The 18,305-nt window shown below is 38.6% G+C and overlaps 1 protein-coding gene across 2 annotated transcripts; it reads left to right on the top strand.

Annotated features, from left to right (window-relative positions):
- The first annotated feature begins 2,422 nt into the window (after window positions 1-2,422).
- Window positions 2,423-16,880, top strand: NMUR2 (neuromedin U receptor 2). Of its 2 annotated transcripts, none has more exons than XM_037742749.1 (4): window positions 2,423-3,466; window positions 9,938-10,022; window positions 12,517-12,642; window positions 15,989-16,130. In XM_037742749.1, the coding sequence occupies exons 1-4, from the start codon at window positions 2,741-2,743 to the stop codon at window positions 16,042-16,044; spliced, it is 993 nt and encodes a 330-aa protein (XP_037598677.1). In that variant the 5' UTR covers window positions 2,423-2,740; the 3' UTR covers window positions 16,045-16,130. The 2 variants fall into 2 exon arrangements, with proteins under 2 accessions (XP_037598677.1, XP_017396013.1); XM_017540524.2 differs by having other exon boundaries at window positions 2,427-3,466; window positions 15,921-16,880.
- Window positions 16,881-18,305: the final 1,425 nt, after the last annotated feature.

The raw sequence follows: 18,305 nt of genomic DNA, 5'->3' as shown, positions 1-18,305 counted from the left end.
TGATACAATAGACTTTGGGAACTTGGGGACTTGGTGGGGAGAGTAGGAGGGGGTGAGGGATAAAAGACAACAAATATGGTGCAGTGTATACTGCTCGGGTGATGGGTGCACCAGGTTCTCACAAATCTCCACTAAAGAACTTATTCATGTAACCAAATACTACCTGCACCCCAATAACTTATGGAAAAATATTTTTTTAAAAAGAAAGAAATATTTTCCATCTTCCACAATGCTGTTTATATTATGCCACTGTACGCCCTTATAATTTTAAAGATCCTTACATCTAAATGAGATATTTTTATTAAACTTTTCCTATTTCATCAGAAAAATATATTAAAGTTTGTAAACAGTAATTTTAACAACAAAACTTGCCGTTAACTAGAGGGCTCTAATTCTGGCTCTGCAATAACTATTGCATATCTATAATTATTATTAATGTTATTCATCAATTTTTTCTAGTTTTCAATATTCTGTGCATATGCTAAGACAGCACTTCCTGACCCTGCTGTGGTTGAGCAGGTACATATGATTAACCTTGGTCAATGAGCTGTGAGTAAAAGTGGCAATGAGTTACTTGCTTTTGGGCTAGAGCCTCTAATTAAGACCATCTAGAGTTCTCTTTTCCTCGATCACAATGATCATCAAAATTCCAGCTAAAACCCACTGCATCAGCCTGGGTTTTAGAGTAAGTATAGCATGAGACAGATTCTCAATACATTTGAAGTATGAGAGAAGTACATCTTTATTGTTTAAAACCACCATCACGCCTGTAATCTCAGCACTTTGGGAGACCGAGGCGGGAGGATCATGAGGTCAAGAGATCGAGACCATCCTGGCCAACATGGTGAAACCCTGTCTCTACTAAAACTACAAAAATTAGTTGGGCGTGGTGGTGCATGACTGTAGTCCCGTCTACTCGGGAGGCTGAGGCAGGAGAATTGCTTGACCCTGGGAGGCGGAGTTTGCAGTGAGCTGAGATTGTGCCACTGCACTCCAGCCTGGCACCTGGTGACAGAGCGAGACTCTGTCTCAAAAACAAACAACAAACAAACAAAAGAAAAAAACCCACCAAGATATGGCAATCATTTGTTATAGCAGCATACACTATTATAACTTGATGGATGGCTTATCCTTGGACGAGTCACTTTCCCTCTCTAATTTTTAATGTCATCATCTGATTTAACAAATAAAAGGGAAAGAAAAATTAACATTTAGCGAGCATCTCTTAAGTATAAGTTGCTTTGTTATATATAATTTAGTCTTCTCAATGACCATAAAAAGTATTATCCCCTGCAAAAATACTCCTAAATCCAAAGAAATCTCTCAACTCCACTGCTTGTAGAATCCAAGCCACTACTATGTCTTACTAGCCTCTTACCTACCTTCTGTTAAAATTTCTCCCTTGTTAATTCTCCAGTGCAAAATCCTTTACAGACTTCTCCCTGCAGTTTGAATCAAAGCCAAACTCTCTTCCACAGCCTTTAAGAGTTTACGTGAACCTGTACCTGCCAGCCACTTGAATCTACTTTGCTAACCACTTATTAAATTCCAGTTATTGTGGTCTGATATTTTTAAAACATATCAAGCTTGTTTCTGCCCCAGGACCTTTGCGCTACCTATTGCTTTTGCTGAGTAATACGCTTTCCTTAGCTCTTTCATGACTGACTTCATTACTCAAACCTCAGCTAAAGTGATACCTCCTGAGATATGTTTCCTTTCACCATCCTTGATAATTATTTATCAATTCCTGTCTGAAATTATATGATTAATGTATTCATTTACTTGCATGTTTTCAGAATTACCTACTGTAAGAAAAGCTCCACGAGGGCAGATGCCTTGTCTTGCTTGTACGTTGATGTTTCTACAAAGCTTAGAACATTGCCTGGCACACAGTGAATCCTCAAGAAGTTATTTGTGGAACACGATCAAATTAATGATGCAGATAAGGAAACGAGCCTCTAAGAGTTTGGGTAACTGCAACTTTCCTAAAATTCTATGGATGTTCCTGGTTCTGAAGTCCATTTGCCTTCTGCTTACAGCAAAACTCTGCTAAAAGAGTCTGAAGAGTCAGTTAGCAGTCAGGGCTAGGCACTGCGCACGTGCCCTTTAGGCTTTGGATTCTATTGTTGATGAAGTCAAAACCAAAGTCACATTGATCATGTTTTCCCCAGAGAGCCCCGAATTTCCAGTGGAACAAGATAACTTGAGAAATCTATTGATCTCCCATTTTCACCATGCCGTGCAACTGACAAGGATCAATGGAAATTGATACTCTTTTGCCCATGACACTGCAACTTTAATTCCTACGTCTACCCAGATTCCCACAACTTTGCAACATGCGTTGCTCAAAGTGCCCACCGAGGAAGTTAGAGCGGCCCCCTCTGTGTCAGCTCTGCTTTCTCAGCTCCTTCCCGTTCTGAGAGAGGTCTCTGCCTCCTCCTCTGCTCCCTGACACGAAGCCAGCAATCCCCTCTTCTAGTGCAGCCTGACACTCTCATTGGCACTCAGCCTGCCGAAGGGAGGGGCTTGTGTCTCGGCGGCTCTTCAGAAAGGATCGCGGTCCAGGCAGCCTAACCTTGAGGCTGAAACAGTGTCTCCCAGCCTCCCTCACTGAGCCTGTGCTTTTCCTGATTGCTGTCTGTCTCTCTCTTTCTCTCTCTCTCTTTTCTTCTTTTTTTCTCGTTTCTTGCTCAGCCTGAAACAGAGCCTTGTATCGGGGAAGCTCAGGTCTTGAATTTTGATGTCAGGAAAGGAAAAACTTCAGAATGCTTCCTGGATCCACCAGCAGAAACTGGAAGATCCATTCCAGAAACACCTGAACAGCACTGAGGAGTATCTGGCCTTCCTCTGCGGCCCTCGGCGCAGCCACTTCTTCCTCCCCGTATCTGTGGTGTACGTGCCGATTTTTGTGGTGGGGGTCATTGGCAATGTCCTGGTGTGCCTGGTGATTCTGCAGCACCAGGCTATGAAGACACCCACCAACTACTACCTCTTCAGCCTGGCGGTCTCTGATCTCCTGGTCCTGCTTCTTGGAATGCCCCTGGAAGTCTATGAGATGTGGCGCAACTACCCCTTCTTGCTTGGGCCCGTAGGCTGCTACTTCAAGACGGCCCTCTTTGAGATCGTGTGCTTTGCCTCCATCCTCAGCGTCACCACGGTCAGCGTGGAGCGCTACATGGCCGTCCTACACCCATTCCGCGCCAAGCTGGAGAGCACCCGGAGCCGGGCCCTCAGGATCCTCGGCTTCGTCTGGGGCTTCTCTGTGCTCTCCTCCCTGCCCAACACCAGCATCCACGGCATCAAGTTCCACTACTTCCCCAATGGGTCCCTGATCCCAGGCTCAGCCACCTGTACAGTCATCAAGCCCATGTGGATCTACAATTTCATCATCCAGGTCACCTCCTTCCTATTCTACATCCTTCCCATGACTGTCATCAGTGTCCTCTACTACCTCATGGGGCTCAGAGTGAGTATCCAGGCTGGCTGGCCATCTCTTCTTTTTTCACAGGCTCAAAGTTCAGAGGAAAACTTGGAATTGGGGAAATTCAGAAATGGAAGGGAACAAAGAGAAAAATAGAATGAGTTCAGATGGGAAATTGAGACATTAAAGGACTTGCCTCAAATTAGAGGAGTAGTAAACACAACTATTAATTATTTTTTTTCACTCATCCTCTATTTTTCTTCCCTCTGTTCTTGGGTTTCTCATATCTAAATGTTCCTAAGAATCACCTAGAAAACTTACTTTGGGTAGCAGTATGCATACTTCAGCCCCAGGAAAATGGGATTCAGTAGGTCTGAGGTGGGGCCTCATTTTAAATAAGCACATCAGTCGATCTGGGGTGAGGTGGCCACACCTTGAGAGACTCCTCCACATCCTGTTGTAACTTTCCAGTGCCTGGCCACTGCCTGCGTTGAGATTTCCCTCTATATCAGCTTGATCTGAGTATAATACAAACTATCTCTGCCTATTTTATAGTCCAAGACAGGTATTCAGTTTTAAAGTCAGACCTTTCCTTGTGGTTGCTCTGAACTGTTGGTTAAAATGAGATTAAAACAAAACAAAATAAAACCATATATATACACACACACACAAACATATATACACACACACACACATACACATACACACGTATACCAGGAGAGGAATTATATAGACTCATTCCTACTCCTATCAAAAATAGTTTCTCTCAGCATATATGTGTGTGTATATGTGTGTGTGTGTGTGTGTGTGTGCGTGTGTGTGTAAGCTCAAGTTACCTCAGTCATACATATATATATAAATGATCTGACTAAGATAACTTGAGCTTCTTTTGAGCAGGTGCAGATTGAGAGATAAGGAAGTAAAAGCTATCTGAAATTAAGAAAAAGGTATCACTTATTTTGCAACATATCTTATATAATTAGAGATTATTTTCCTATGTGTGTGGTGGTAAACTGATTTCATTTTCAGAGAGGGCGTTGTCTAAATTAGCTGAGAGAAACTATTTTTGATAATGAGCCTATATATTTCCTCTCCTGGTATATTCTGTACCTAAATTCATTCAAGAGAAAAGTTCTTGACAATGACAATTTTACCACCACTTAAGGGAGGTATTATAGCTTGCGTAGTAAACAGTTATGAAACCATTTAGACTCCTAGATCTACAGCTGACACATAATATGCCTTTAGGCAAGCCACAAAATTCTCCTGGAATTAGTTTTCCCATTTATAAAATGTAAAGGTCACATCAGATCATATCTATGTCCCCTCTAGCTCTAACAGTCTATAATTCCTTTAAAAAAAGAAAAAAAAAAAAAAAAAAAAAAAAAAGTGATTAAGGACAATAGTGAAGGTATAAAATAACTGCCATGGTAATTAGAGAAGGAAATGGACCAGGAACCCAAAAAAAAAAAAAAAAAAAAAAAAAAAAAAAAAAACTCCTGTGAGCTGAAGCAATGTAAAGTTTAAATGAGTGGACAAGCAGACATCACACTCACATCAATTGCTTTGAGATGGCTCTGACATCATACATTATTATGTGACAACTAATATAGTCCTATTTCAGTCCATCTCTGAGAAGGTGATTGTCAGAATTGAGTGTCCCACTGGTAGTCCTTTTGAATACCTATTGTCCCTAAAGTGAATAGCAGGGCCTAAGTAGGAAGTACAAATTCTAAGTGTCACAGACATCTGGGCACAAGAGTAAATCTAATTAGGCAGAGAGCTGTGCCAGTCCCCTCCTGGAGGTCTGGCACCTGTATTCCCAGAGACATGTGCCACCCTGCACTAGCTCACAGACATGTCTTAAGAATGTCCTACACATCTCACTGAGGGGAAAAGACTTCTATACAATTCCAGAGAAAGTCTTATGAGAAATACCCATCCAGAACTTAGTATTATCTCTTCCAATGTCAATCAATCACCTATATGGAGTAAATTTGGGAAAAATATTTAACTTTGAGTAGGAAATGCACATTTTCTCTTCCAATCTGTTACAATCAGTTTCATTGTGTTTTATTATTAAAAAAATCCATGGCTACTTTATATCAGGAGCTAAGTGACAGTTCAGACAAAAAGTTTAAAAACCACCCTGGTTTGCTTTGCATATGCAATGCAACCTTTGACAGCCTGTTTTCGGGAAGGATGAGCTGTTATCCAGTGTACCAGAGGACACCAGGAAAGAAACTAACTGCTTAGAAAGTTAATCCTAGAAGAATTAAAAAATCTCTATATTGAGAGTCAGGAAAAGTAGGACCTACTCTGTGTCACTGACCTCAGGGCCTTTATGTACACTATACCTATAGCCTGAAATGTTCCTACTGTCTGCCACCACTACAACTTTTGCCTTTCTAACTCTCATTTATTTTTTATGTCATACTTCAATCACATTTCCTCAGAGAAGCTCTCCCAAATTCCCTGAACATTCCTGTTTGCTGTTGTAGGTGCTTATAGCTCTCAGTGATTTTCCTTCATTACAATTTATAATTCCATATTTGTGGATTCCTTAATTTTTTTCTCCTATAAGCTCAGTGAATGAATGAGGTTAAATTACTTCCTTTATTTCTGGGCTTTAGCCTCTCTACCTTAAAAAAAAAAAAAAAAAAAAGAAGGCTTGACAATATCATCTCAAAGATACCAAGCAATCCTAATGATTGTTAAGATTGACTCTGTTGAAAAGTTTGAAGGTGTGATTGACTCTGGGACCCATTGCTTCAGAAGGCAGCAAAGTCAAGGCTGATGAAATCACCCAACGAGAGAAGAAGAGGAAAGCCATATCTGTCCTCACAGCTCAACATTCAGTCATGCGGCATCATTCCGGAACACAGCCACTACTGAGCTGCTCTCCAGGGTTTGAACATTGTTGAGATAGAAAACAGACAATTCTAGGGCAAGTTCCTCTTCATCTGGGAGGAAGTTCTGGTGACAGTCTGGTTTAGTTCTTACATCTCCTGCATGCTGCATTCATGACTGAGCTGTTAAGGATGGATGGATGAATTGCAGCAAAATTCAATCATGCTAACACAGGGTTGCACTGATTTTTAAATTTTTTTTGTTTAGTAAATATATTGTGTTAAGATTATAGGGATATTTACACAAAACCTATATTATAATCTTGTATTCTGAAACTAAGTCCCACAAACTACGTAAATGAACATCTGGTGGGGTGATTTCAAGCAGTATAAAAAAAATGATCAGCATAATGAATCCACCTGAATAATAACCTCACAAACCTCCCTTTCACTTTGCTCTTATGTAGCTAAAGAAGGTAATCACAATTTTTAGTAATCACACTATTTAGTAATAGTAACAACTTTTAGTAATCACCATATTTATTAATAGCAATCACAATTTTTCACTCCTCGTTTTTTAACCTGAGTTGTAAAAAAAAAGTTTTGGGGTGGCGAAGAATAATGAATGGTTGAATATCTACTTTACTAAACATCTGTAGCGAAGTTAAATTATTCAATGATAAAGCAGCACTTAATGGTGGCTAGGCAAACCGTTTTGATTCTGTTCTATTCTAGCAACCACTCCACATTCTGTTGGAACAGTGTACACCATACATAAGTAATCAATTTTTCGTTCTTCCTCTAGTTAGCTAGCTGTGTCATTATAAACCAATGAAGCTACAAAATAAGCAATAATTCATCAGCACATGATTTTCTTTTTAGTGTAAACTATGCTTCTACAGGAAGCCTGTTTATAGAAGAATTGTGTGGACTATTTGTTTGATGTTTGATTTTTAAAAATTGTTCCTTTGGGTGGAGAAATTACCATTGAGAATTGTTAAACACAACTCAGGAAGTGACTAACAGATCTAAGTATTTTTTATTGTTCTTAATTATTGACCGAAATAAAAAAATAGAATAACTGCATCTTGTAAAAACCACAATCTTTTTTAAATGCATGAAATAATTAGAACTTTTAATAGATTTAATCTAAATGAGTTAGTGAAGTTTGAAGTTTGGTGCATTGGTCTAACCTTAAATGTGTTTTTCTTCTCAGTGTATCTGCCTCTTTCTTTGTATCAGTACAAGCACTCCCTGTGAGTGACTGGCAACATGAGAGAAGAATTTCTAGAAGGGTCTCAGTACTTCACAAAAGTAACTCCTCATATATCCACAAACAACTCTGTTTTTAAATTTCAGTTTTTCTGATGTCTCTTTAGTATGCTCAAGATAATAATCAGAATCACAATAATAGCAATAATAAACAATTTGCTGAGTATCATGTGCCAGGCACTGAGATAAGCACTGTACCTGCAGTATTTTGTTCTACTATTGTATTAATAACACTTTTTGCCTTCAGAATTTTCCTGTCTGGTCCTAACCTCACAGAGTCTTTAATTCTTTACTTTATGAAGGCACAGATACATGTAGAGCACTCCAATGTATTCAAGAGACAAATGGCCAGGTTTATTCATTATCCAAGAGGGTACTTTGGGGCCCATGTGGTCCTGAGTGCTACCGAACTGCAAAGGGCATATATGTTTGTTAGGAAGACCTGATGTGGATTTGCTGAAGTTTAGAGGCAACTTTTAATGACCTACTCTTCCAAGTCTATTTAATTTTAAATATCTTTTCTGACATATTCCTTCAAAATGCTGTCTAGCCCCGGAAGATTATTGCTTCTTACAGTAGTTTGTTCCATTATTGCACATAATAACAATTTCTTCCTTACCTTGAATTAGAATCTATCTCCTGTAACTAAATAGACTGGTTCTAATCTACCGCCATGACTATATAAATTAAGTTAAATTATCCTCCAATCTGATGGCCTCAATCAATTAGCCTGGACTTTTTACATTGCTGATGAGAGACTCCAACTCTGGGTAAATCTCAAGGGGGAACGCAGACATGAACAGTTCAGAAGCAGAGCTACCTCTTGGTGAAGATTAATTAAATAAAACACACAATCTCATTATAAAACTAGCTTTATTTCTGTTTCTTTGCTCTTTTTTCTATATTGTTGGTTTCAACCTCAAACTGCATACAGTCATCCTTTGGTGGCCCCAAGCACTTTTTCTTTGCGATAGAAAGAAAAGTAACTTTTGTAATTCCACACCTCATTGGCAGAGAAGGACTCCCTCTGGCAGTCCCAATAAAAAAGAAATAAAAACTTATATCCCCAGAAGTAAAAGAAAATATCTGAAATCTCATTGGCCCCCATTATTCAATCATTGTGACTGGAGGAGAGGACAAGCTGATTGGCTAAATTATTTAGGGACATATATATCTGGAGTTGAAGTTGAATAATATTTCTATTCAAATTAAAGACTAAGAATGGGGAAGAAGTACATTCCCTAAGGGAAAATTAGGGTACTATCAGTAAGAGAAGAAAGAGATAAATTCTAGAGAACCAGCAAGCAAATATGTATGTTAACTATGTACTATACTATACTAACTTTTGGATATTTGATGGTGTTTTATCATGAGTTTTTAAAGCTTCCTTTATTTGTACAAGCATCCTCACAAATTAAAAAAATTGTAGAATAAAGAGAAAAACTTCCACAACTGAATGGATGATGCAGATCTTCAGTGTCGTGGGAGTTCAAAGGAAGGAGAGGACAATGGGCTAAACTGGCCATCAAAGTCTTTCAGGAACATGCAGGACTTGAACTGGGCAAGAAAAATTGTGCATACAAGTAGTGTTGATAGCTGAAATTTTCAAATGCTACATTAAGGATCTCTATTATCTTCCAAAAAGGATAAATACATTTTAAACATCTTAACTCAGAAACACATATACTCTTTTCAGTAATTAATATTACTGTAATATTAAAACAACATTTCTCAATTTGTGTTTGTCACATGGTACAAGGTAATCCACTGAAAATGGGTAAGGGAAGATATTGCTTAGTCAAAGAAGCACTATCCCCCTTTTGGCTGGGATGTGGGTAGGCGATGTGTGTGGAAAGTAGCAGGAAGGTAAATGGAAAGTCAATACACTATCCCTCTTGAAAATTCATAATGCTCATCACCAGATTTAAGTCTCTGAGAAGATCCACAGTAAATACTGATGTGACAAGAAACATTCCTGTTTTTGTTTTCTACTACTAATCTACCACATAGCAGAGGGATTTCTCTTTAACAGATGTCTAATAATTAGGAATGAGTGAATGAATGAATTGAAAAGCCCTTCTAGTTTTTCCTGAACTTCAGAATTTTAAATTTTCATGGAACACCTATTAACATGATACATAGCCAGGGTTCCACGTAACTGTATATGAAAAATGGTTGCACTATTACTTGGTCACACTCATTTATCCAGTTGAGTAGATGACCTGAATTCAATTCCACCTTCAACATACTGTTAAACATTTGACATATTCTCACATTTCTCTAGGTCCTAGTTTTTCTTTCTTCAAAAAAGGGATAGAGTTAGGTTTCTCAGCTTTTAACAGGAGGAAAAATATTTCTCTTTCTTACCATCTCTCTCAACTTACTTTCCTTTCAGCTAAAGAAAGACAAATCTCTTGAGGCAGATGAAGGTACCGTAAATATTCAAAGACCCTGCAGAAAACCAGTCACCAAGATGCTGTGTAAGTGCTCCATTTCGTTTTTTGTTTTGTTTTGTTTGTAAGCGCGAAGGAGTTGCATTTGGTAACGACTACGTGCTGCTGAGGGTAGGTTCAAATTTATCCTGAAACAGAGTATTTATGAGAGTAGATTAAGATGAAGGAGCAAAGAGGAGAGATATATAATGAAGACCCCTCGTTAATGGTCTGTATCGATGCTAGGTGACCTGTCTTCCTTTGCTTCATCAAGCTTCTAGGACCTGTCTGTTTTGCTTCATTTTTGGTTTTGAACCCTCAAAACAACATGCTCAGTTTCATCCACTGAAATACACTCTGTGTGGTGTTTGGTAAATTACATTCACTTTCTGAGCCTTTGGGCCTCACTTTCCCCCTCTGTGGAATGAGCAGGTTTTTAACCTATTTGTATTATGGATTTCTTTTAAAATGTGATGAAAGCTGTGGAGTGTTCATTCAAAAAAAAATATGAACAAATACGCATACACAAAAGATTTTACAATTCATTTCAGGAGGTAATGAACCAACCCCAATACTCAAAGACTCCATGGGATCTTTCAGTTACAGATTAAGAACATCTAGCAAGCATCTCTAAGTAGTCATTTCACATATGACATTGTATAACTTTGTTTCAAACAGTATATTTTTGAATAAATAAGATCTTTTAAGAAATTCACTGTACTGAGCCACACTATCCCAAAAGAATGTTATAAAAATATATGATGCAGCACTACTGTATGAGAATTACTGATGAGGGAAAGGAGATTTATATTTTGCAAATCAAAATCTAAAGTTTAGAAGAAATGAATCCTCTGGGCTAATATGCATATGAAACATTCACTGTAGCTATACAGCATTTGTGAACAAAAAATAAACTCCGAGGTCCCCAAAAGGGCTCTTTTTGATTCTAAGAGTTATCTTCTGGGAAATATTTCAGCTCCTATTGGCATTTGACTTTCCCTATTAAGAAACACAGTTTTTTCATTATCTCTCTCCTTTTCTCATTGGTCATAATCTATTCTCACAAAAAGACATGAAGCTCACTCGTATTAAAGTCACAGTAACAATAACAGAATATATATAAAGTGTTTGCCTTGGGAGGGGGTTCAATTTTAACAGGAATTAAAGTTGGGTTTGTTTGTTTGTTTGTTTGTTTATGAGACAGAGTCTTGCTCTGTTGCCCAGGCTGGTGTGCAGTGGCACAATCTCAGCTCACTATAAATTCTACCTCCCAGGTTCAAGCGATTCTTCTGCCTCAGCCTCCCGAGTAGCTGGGATTACGGGCTTGTGCCACCACACCTGGCTGATTTTTGTATTGTTAGTAGAGACATTTTTAGTAGGGACATTTTTGTGTTTTTAGTTTTACCACATTGGCCAGGCAGCTCTCGAACTCCTGACCTCAGGTGATCCGCCTGCCTCGGCCTCCCAAAGTGCTGGGATTAGAGGCCTGAGCCACCATGCCCAATAGGAATTAAAGTTTTAATTAAAGAGGAGTGTAGGCAGTAGTGAACAGATTAGGACCTTTTCTTGGGTTGACAAATTCGGTAGAAACCTACAGATATCTTTGAAACCATATCACACAGGCAAACAACTCACTCTGAATGATTTTAATGCCAACAGGAAATGTATGTATAATACTATTTACTAAGAAAACTTCATATGTGTACACAAGTACAGAAAACTGTAAAATGAATGCCCATGTACCCAACACTCAGCCTCAAAAAGTATCACCACATAGCTAATCTTGTTTCATATGTACCCTTATCTCCCCCCTAGCCCCAAAAGACAATCTTTAGGCAAATCCCAAGCATCATGTCATAGCAAAGGAAAGTATTTACAGCTTCAAAAGGGAAATAAAGTGATTTTTTTAAAAATTTGTGGAGCTTAAATGCCCCAAAGAGAAACTACAGTAATACGAGTCTCCGTTTTCAGGATGAAAATAAGAATTGGAAGGAATTCTACACTGTAGCAATTTAAAATATTAGAGACACATCCCTTCCAATCAAACAATACTTGTAAAGTACTATTATGCTTGTGGCTGTTCGATCTCTTCTTTCTCCTTTGCCTTTTGCCTTACCCATTACAGAATTGTAAATTACTGAATTCAAAGTAACTTCTAATTATTCCCATAATAACAAAATAAAATCATATATACATTTAACAGTTTATTATTTATCTATCTTTCACAATAAAATGTTTTCAGGACTTTAAAATAAACTAAGTAGTATTTTAAATGTTCTAAAATGTTTTACATTATACAAGAAATCTGATATAATCCTATGGAAAACTGATCCTAGATCTTATACAATTCATTCTTATATTTTAAATATTCTGTACTGAGGCTCTTTGGGATCTAGTTTGCCTATATAACCATTGTAGCTTAACAAAGGTGAAGGGAAAACCTGCTGGAAGAAATGACTGACTCAGAGTGAGCATTGTATACCTACGCTTGCACAGACTGCCTTCTGCTCTCCCATTTATCTTTTTTTTTTTTTTTTTTCAGTTGTCTTGGTCTTAGTGTTTGCTATCTGCTGGGCCCCGTTCCACATTGATCGACTCTTCTTCAGCTTTGTGGAGGAGTGGACTGAATCCCTGGCTGCGGTGTTCAACCTCATCCACGTGGTGTCAGGTAAAACCTTAGCTGGACTGGTTGCATGACTAGTATTCGGGTAACAGCACCTCCTTCTTCATCTTGCTTAGGTGCCTAAGTACACCAATTTATTGTGGGGATCTGCCGTGCTATAATGAAGACATTTGATTTTTCTTTTATTCAAAGATTGATTATGTTTGGTACTAGTCCAAATATATACATATATATACCAGATCACTATTTGCAAGGCTACTTTATGGAAAACCTCAACTCTAAGTGTGATAATTAGAGAAGGAAAACAATCAAGGAGTGATTTCTTTGGTTATCCTTCAAATGGCCATACAATTGTGTTGGTTGGTACTTAATAAACGCCCACGTCCCTAAAATCTCATATTGCCTTCGGGAAGTATTAGATCCTCATGAAGGAAAATGAGAAGGTATTTGTAGGTCATCAAGTTCTCCTTTTAGGCTTCTATAACTCTGCTTGTTGAGAATACCATAGAATATTGTGGAAACCATGGTGGAAAGATCAGTAAGTCAGAGGATATGAATTTGCTCCCCAATTTCACCATTGCTATTCTGAGTAATCTGGAGAATGTGCCTGCCTTCACACCAAAGTTTCCTCAATTGTAAAATGGCAATAATGCCTGCTGGCATTATTGGACAGATGGTAAGAATCAAATGCAGCAATAGATATTAAAGAGCTTTTTAAGCTGTAACTGCTGTATATCTTTCTGTAACCATCACAACAAGGTCATTAGGTAGATATTATGATTAACCTTGTATAGTCAAAAATAAAACACGTCCACAAGAAGAAATGATTTGCCATGAGGCACTTAGCTAACAAATAAAACATCTAAGTCTTCTAACTTCAAATTCAGTGTTCTTTCTAAAATGGAGCAGAGAATGCTCCCCCCTCCAGGTCCTTCTTTTTCAGTCACTGACAGCTAATTCAGCGTTAGCCTTAGGCTCAGACCTCTTCTGCCCGCCGCCCCCCAACCTCTGCTGGTCACTGGCTGATTCTATGGTCTCATTAGATTATTCAAGACATCAACAGAAAGAAAAGATAAGATCAGCTTTTACAAGTTAAGCTTCAGATGTGCACAAAGCAAAAACAATGACATCTATGCTGAATACTGTGTGTGTTATCTATTTTCTGTCACTGTCTTTTCTTGTGCTCAGCAGCCTGATGTATAGCTGATTCCTGGACATTAGTGCTTTCCTGTTCGTCCATTTGCAACCAAAGCTCAAAAATACGTATACCTCTTAGTTAATCATTTTGGTTAATCTGCCGAAAACAGAAATGTTTAAATACATGAGAAAGCACTACAAGGTCAAATGTGACTTGACTAGTTGAGTACATACCTCTGGAAGCATCAAGGCAATTACCTTACGATTTTTGAGTTATAGCTTTAATAACGACATTTTCCTGTTTAGATACCATCTCCCCCTTTTTTATATTGCATATTAGATTAAATCTAAATCTCTTAAACCCTACAGAAAAAAAACCCCAATGGGCCAGGCGTGGTGGCTCATGCCTGTAATCCCAGCACTTTGGGAGGCCAAGGCAGGTGGATTACGAGGTCAAGAGATCAAGGCCATCCTGGCCAAAATGGTGAAACCCCATCTCTACTAAACATACAAAAAAAAAAAATTATCTGGCCACAGTAGCACGTGCCTGTAGTCCCAGCTACTTGGGAGGCTGAAGCAGGAGAATCACTTGAACCCGGGAGCTGGAGGTTGCAATGAGCTGAGATTGTACTATGGCATTCCAGCCTGGTGACAGAGTGAGACTCTGTCAAAAAAAAAAAAAAAGGAAAAAAGAAAATACCCCCAACTTGCCTTTTAATCCTTCAACTTATATTATTTTTATTCATAGACAATATACATATCAAACTGGTTAATTACAGAGTTCTGGACATTATTTCTGCACAATATGGCGATTCCTGCCTCTGAATATTTGTGTGTGCTGTGCCCTCTACCTGCTAAACCCTCTCCTGTCTTCCTCAACTATCTCTTTCCCATTTCAAGGCCTAGCTAGGGTTCAGTCACCCCCAACTAAATCTTTTATGGCCATCACAGTCCTTATGTTTCTGCTATCATATAAATTGCTATATAGCATGATTGGTAGCTCATATTTGTTCTTAACAGATACTGCTTGGTATTGTTGTATTGTTAATTATTTAATTTAAACATAAATCTTGTTTCTGCAGTACTATTCCAAGACCTTGGAGAACAAAGTCTAAATTCACTGTCTCTCAATGTGCCTTGAAGTTCATGGCACATAATAAAAGTTAAGTCAGTATTTATTTCTTGAATGAGCAAATAGCATCAATATATAAAAATGTTCTTCTTTAATATTCTTCCATGTCCATTCTGTAAACAAGGCATATGGCACTCTGAATGTCCTGAACTACATCAATGAGGACAACAAGGAACCTGTTGGCAATAGTACCTATCACTTGTTTTACATTCTTAGCCATTCTCAGCCTCTCTGTGGTTGGTAACTTAACTTTACCCTCACAACAACCCAGGGAGGTAGGTTAGGCTGGAAGTTGCATTCCCATTTTACAGAGAAAGAAACTGAAGTGCCAGGGTTCATCTAAGCCCACAGGATATGTCAGGGTCCAGATCAGAAACTAGGTCCTCTGATTCCCAAACTTGGGCTTATTTTGGGTTAGAGAAATAAAATTTAAAAGGCAATAAAATAGAGTGTATTCCAAACAGGTAAATGACAATGTGAAGGGTAATTGGTAGAGGAAATAAATGCTAAAATACAATTATTCAAAAGGTGGAGGAGCCATGAAGGGAAAAGGGTAGGTAGGAACAGCACACTAGGGAACATTTCTTTGAAGCCATATCTTAGCATTATAAGGAATCTCAGAAGGGAATAAGCCTTGGCTGATTTACCTTCTTCCATTACTTGCAATTCCAAATTATATATTTAAGTAAAATTCCAGTGAGATACAAATATTTCTCTTCCCTCTGATATTTAAGCATCTTTCATTCATGTTATGGAAACATGTTCTTTAATTAAACAAGTAGGGATCAAAGGAAGTTGCTGAACATCTCAGGGAGATCCCATGTCAGCCTAAATTACTCCAAGATGCTTTAATCTTTGTGTTTGATTGCTAAGTGCACAGGTGGAAGATCTATTCAGAGCATTTTGTATTCTCAATTAGAGGCTTATATGTATTATCACTTCCAAAAGAGGCAATCACAAAGATTCTAAGCCTTTGTAAATATTTATGCTTCTCCCTTCATGCCCATCACTCAAGTTCTTCTCAGCACATCTTTTTAAATCCCCTCCATTCCAGGTGTCTTCTTCTACCTGAGCTCAGCTGTCAACCCCATTATCTATAACCTACTGTCTTGCCGCTTCCAGGCAGCATTCCAGAATGTGATCTCTTCTTTCCACAAACATTGGCACCCCCAGCATGACCCACAGGTGCCACCTGCCCAGCAGAACATCTTCCTGACAGAATGCCACCTTATGGAGCTGCCTGAAGATATGGGTCCCCAGTTCCCATGTCAGTCATCTGTACATGACTCTCACCTTGCGACAGCCCTCTCTAGTGAACAGGTGTCATGAAGAAACTATCAAAGGTGTCACTTTCACAAAACCTGAATTCTTTCACAGCTGACTCTCTTCTATGTCTCAGAACTTCAGAGAGGAACATCCCATAATATATGCCTTCTTATATGATATTAGGGAGATAGAATGGCTCTTACAACTCAAGTACCCATTGCTATATTTTTAATAAATGTGAAAACTGAGAGTTAGATCTGGGTTCAAAACCCAGAACTGCCTGGTTTTTAGTTATCTTTTCACTATTCTGCCTCATGCCCCTTCACTAGTTCATACCAAGAACATGACTGACAAAGCATAGCACCTATACCTTGATTAATTTCCACTATTGGGAATGGTTTGTCCTGAGCCATCTACATTCCAAGTCAGGCTGTCACTCCTACTACCAATGACCACTGTGAGCCACAGAAGGAAGATATGTACATGCTGTTCTACTTTATATGATGCGAGAAGCCCACATCAGTGTCCTTCCACAGCAGTCTACAGGTGTACCTTGTTTTATTGTCCTTAATTTTATTGTGATTCCCAAATATTGCACTTTTAAAAAATTGAAAGTTTGTGGCAATGCTGTGTAGAGCAAATCTGCTGGCATCTTTTTTCCCAAAAGCATGTGGTCACTTCATGTCTCTGCATAAATTTTCATGATTCTCACAATAAAATTGATAATTATTATATGTGCTTATGGTGACCTGTAGTCAGTGATCTTTGACATTACTATTGTAATTGTTGGGAATACTATTGTATTGTTTGGGAAAACAATGAACTGCTTCCATAGAAGATGGAGAGTTTAATAAATATTGTGTTGTTCTGACTGTTCTACCCACCAGCTATTCCCCATCTTGCTCCCTCTCCATGGGCCTCCCTATTCCCTGAGACAAAACTATATTAAAATTAGGTCAGTTAAGAACCCTACAATGGCCTCTAAGTAAAAGGAAGAGTGGCAAGTCTCTCATTTCAAACCAAAAGCTAGAAAGTATTCAGCTTAATGAGGATGTAAAAAAACTGAGATAGGCTTAAAGCTAGGCCTCTTGTAGCAGTTAACCAAGTTTTGAATACAAAGGAAAAGCTCTTAAAGAAAATTAAAAGTGTTACTCTAGTGTACACACAAATTATTGTAGAAAAACAAAACACCCTTATTGCTGATAGGAAGAAAGTGAGTGGTCTGGGTAGAAGTTCAAACCAGCCACAACATTCCCTTAAGCCAAAGCATAATTCAGAGCAAGGCCCTAACACTCTTCAATTCTGTGAAGGCAGAGACAGCTGAGAAAGATGTAGAAGTAAAGTTGGAAGCTAGCAGAGGCTGGTTCATGAGGTTTAAAGAAGGAAGCCATCTCCATAACATAAGAGTGAAAACTGAAACATCAAGTGCTGATGTAGAAGCTGCCGCAAGTTAACCAGAAGTTAAAGCTAGGATAATTGATGAAGTTGGCTACAGAAAAAAAGACCTTCAATGTAGACAAAATGGTATTGTATTAGAAGATGATGCCAGCTAGGTCCTTCATAGGTAGAGTGGAGAAGTCAATGCCAGGCTNGCTCACCGCAACCTCCGCCTCCTGGGTTCAGGCAATTCTCCTGCCTCAGCCTCCTGAGTAGCTGGGATTACAGGCACGCACCACCATGCCCAGCTAATTTTTTGTAGTTTTAGTAGAGACGGAGTTTCACCATGTTGACCAGGATGGTCTCGATCTCTTGACCTCGTGATCCACCCGCCTTGGCCTCCCAAAGTGCTGGGATTACAGGCTTGAGCCACCGTGCCCGGCCAAAAAAAGATTTTTAATGCAGATGAAGCAGTTTTATTTTGAAAGAAAATGCCATTTAAGGCTTTTATACCTAGAGAAGAGAAGTCAATGTCTGAGTTCAAATCTTCAAAGGCTGACTCTCTTGTTTGGGGATAATGCAGCTGGTGACTTGAAGTTGAAACCAGTACACATTCACCATTCTGAAAATCCTAGGGCCCTTAAGAGTTATGCTAAATCTACTCTGTGGTCTATAAATGGGAAAATAAAACCTGGATAAGAGCACATCTGTTTACTGAATATTTTAAGCCTGTTATTGAGACCTACTGCTAAAAGAAAAAAAAAAAAAAGATTCCTTTCTAAATATCACTGCTTAT

Source organism: Cebus imitator, unplaced genomic scaffold (genome assembly GCF_001604975.1).
Source record: "Cebus imitator isolate Cc_AM_T3 unplaced genomic scaffold, Cebus_imitator-1.0 Scaffold126, whole genome shotgun sequence".
Lineage (NCBI taxonomy): Eukaryota > Metazoa > Chordata > Mammalia > Primates > Cebidae > Cebus > Cebus imitator.
Note: the sequence above shows the minus strand (reverse complement) of the source record. Positions and strands in the feature narration are given on the sequence as shown.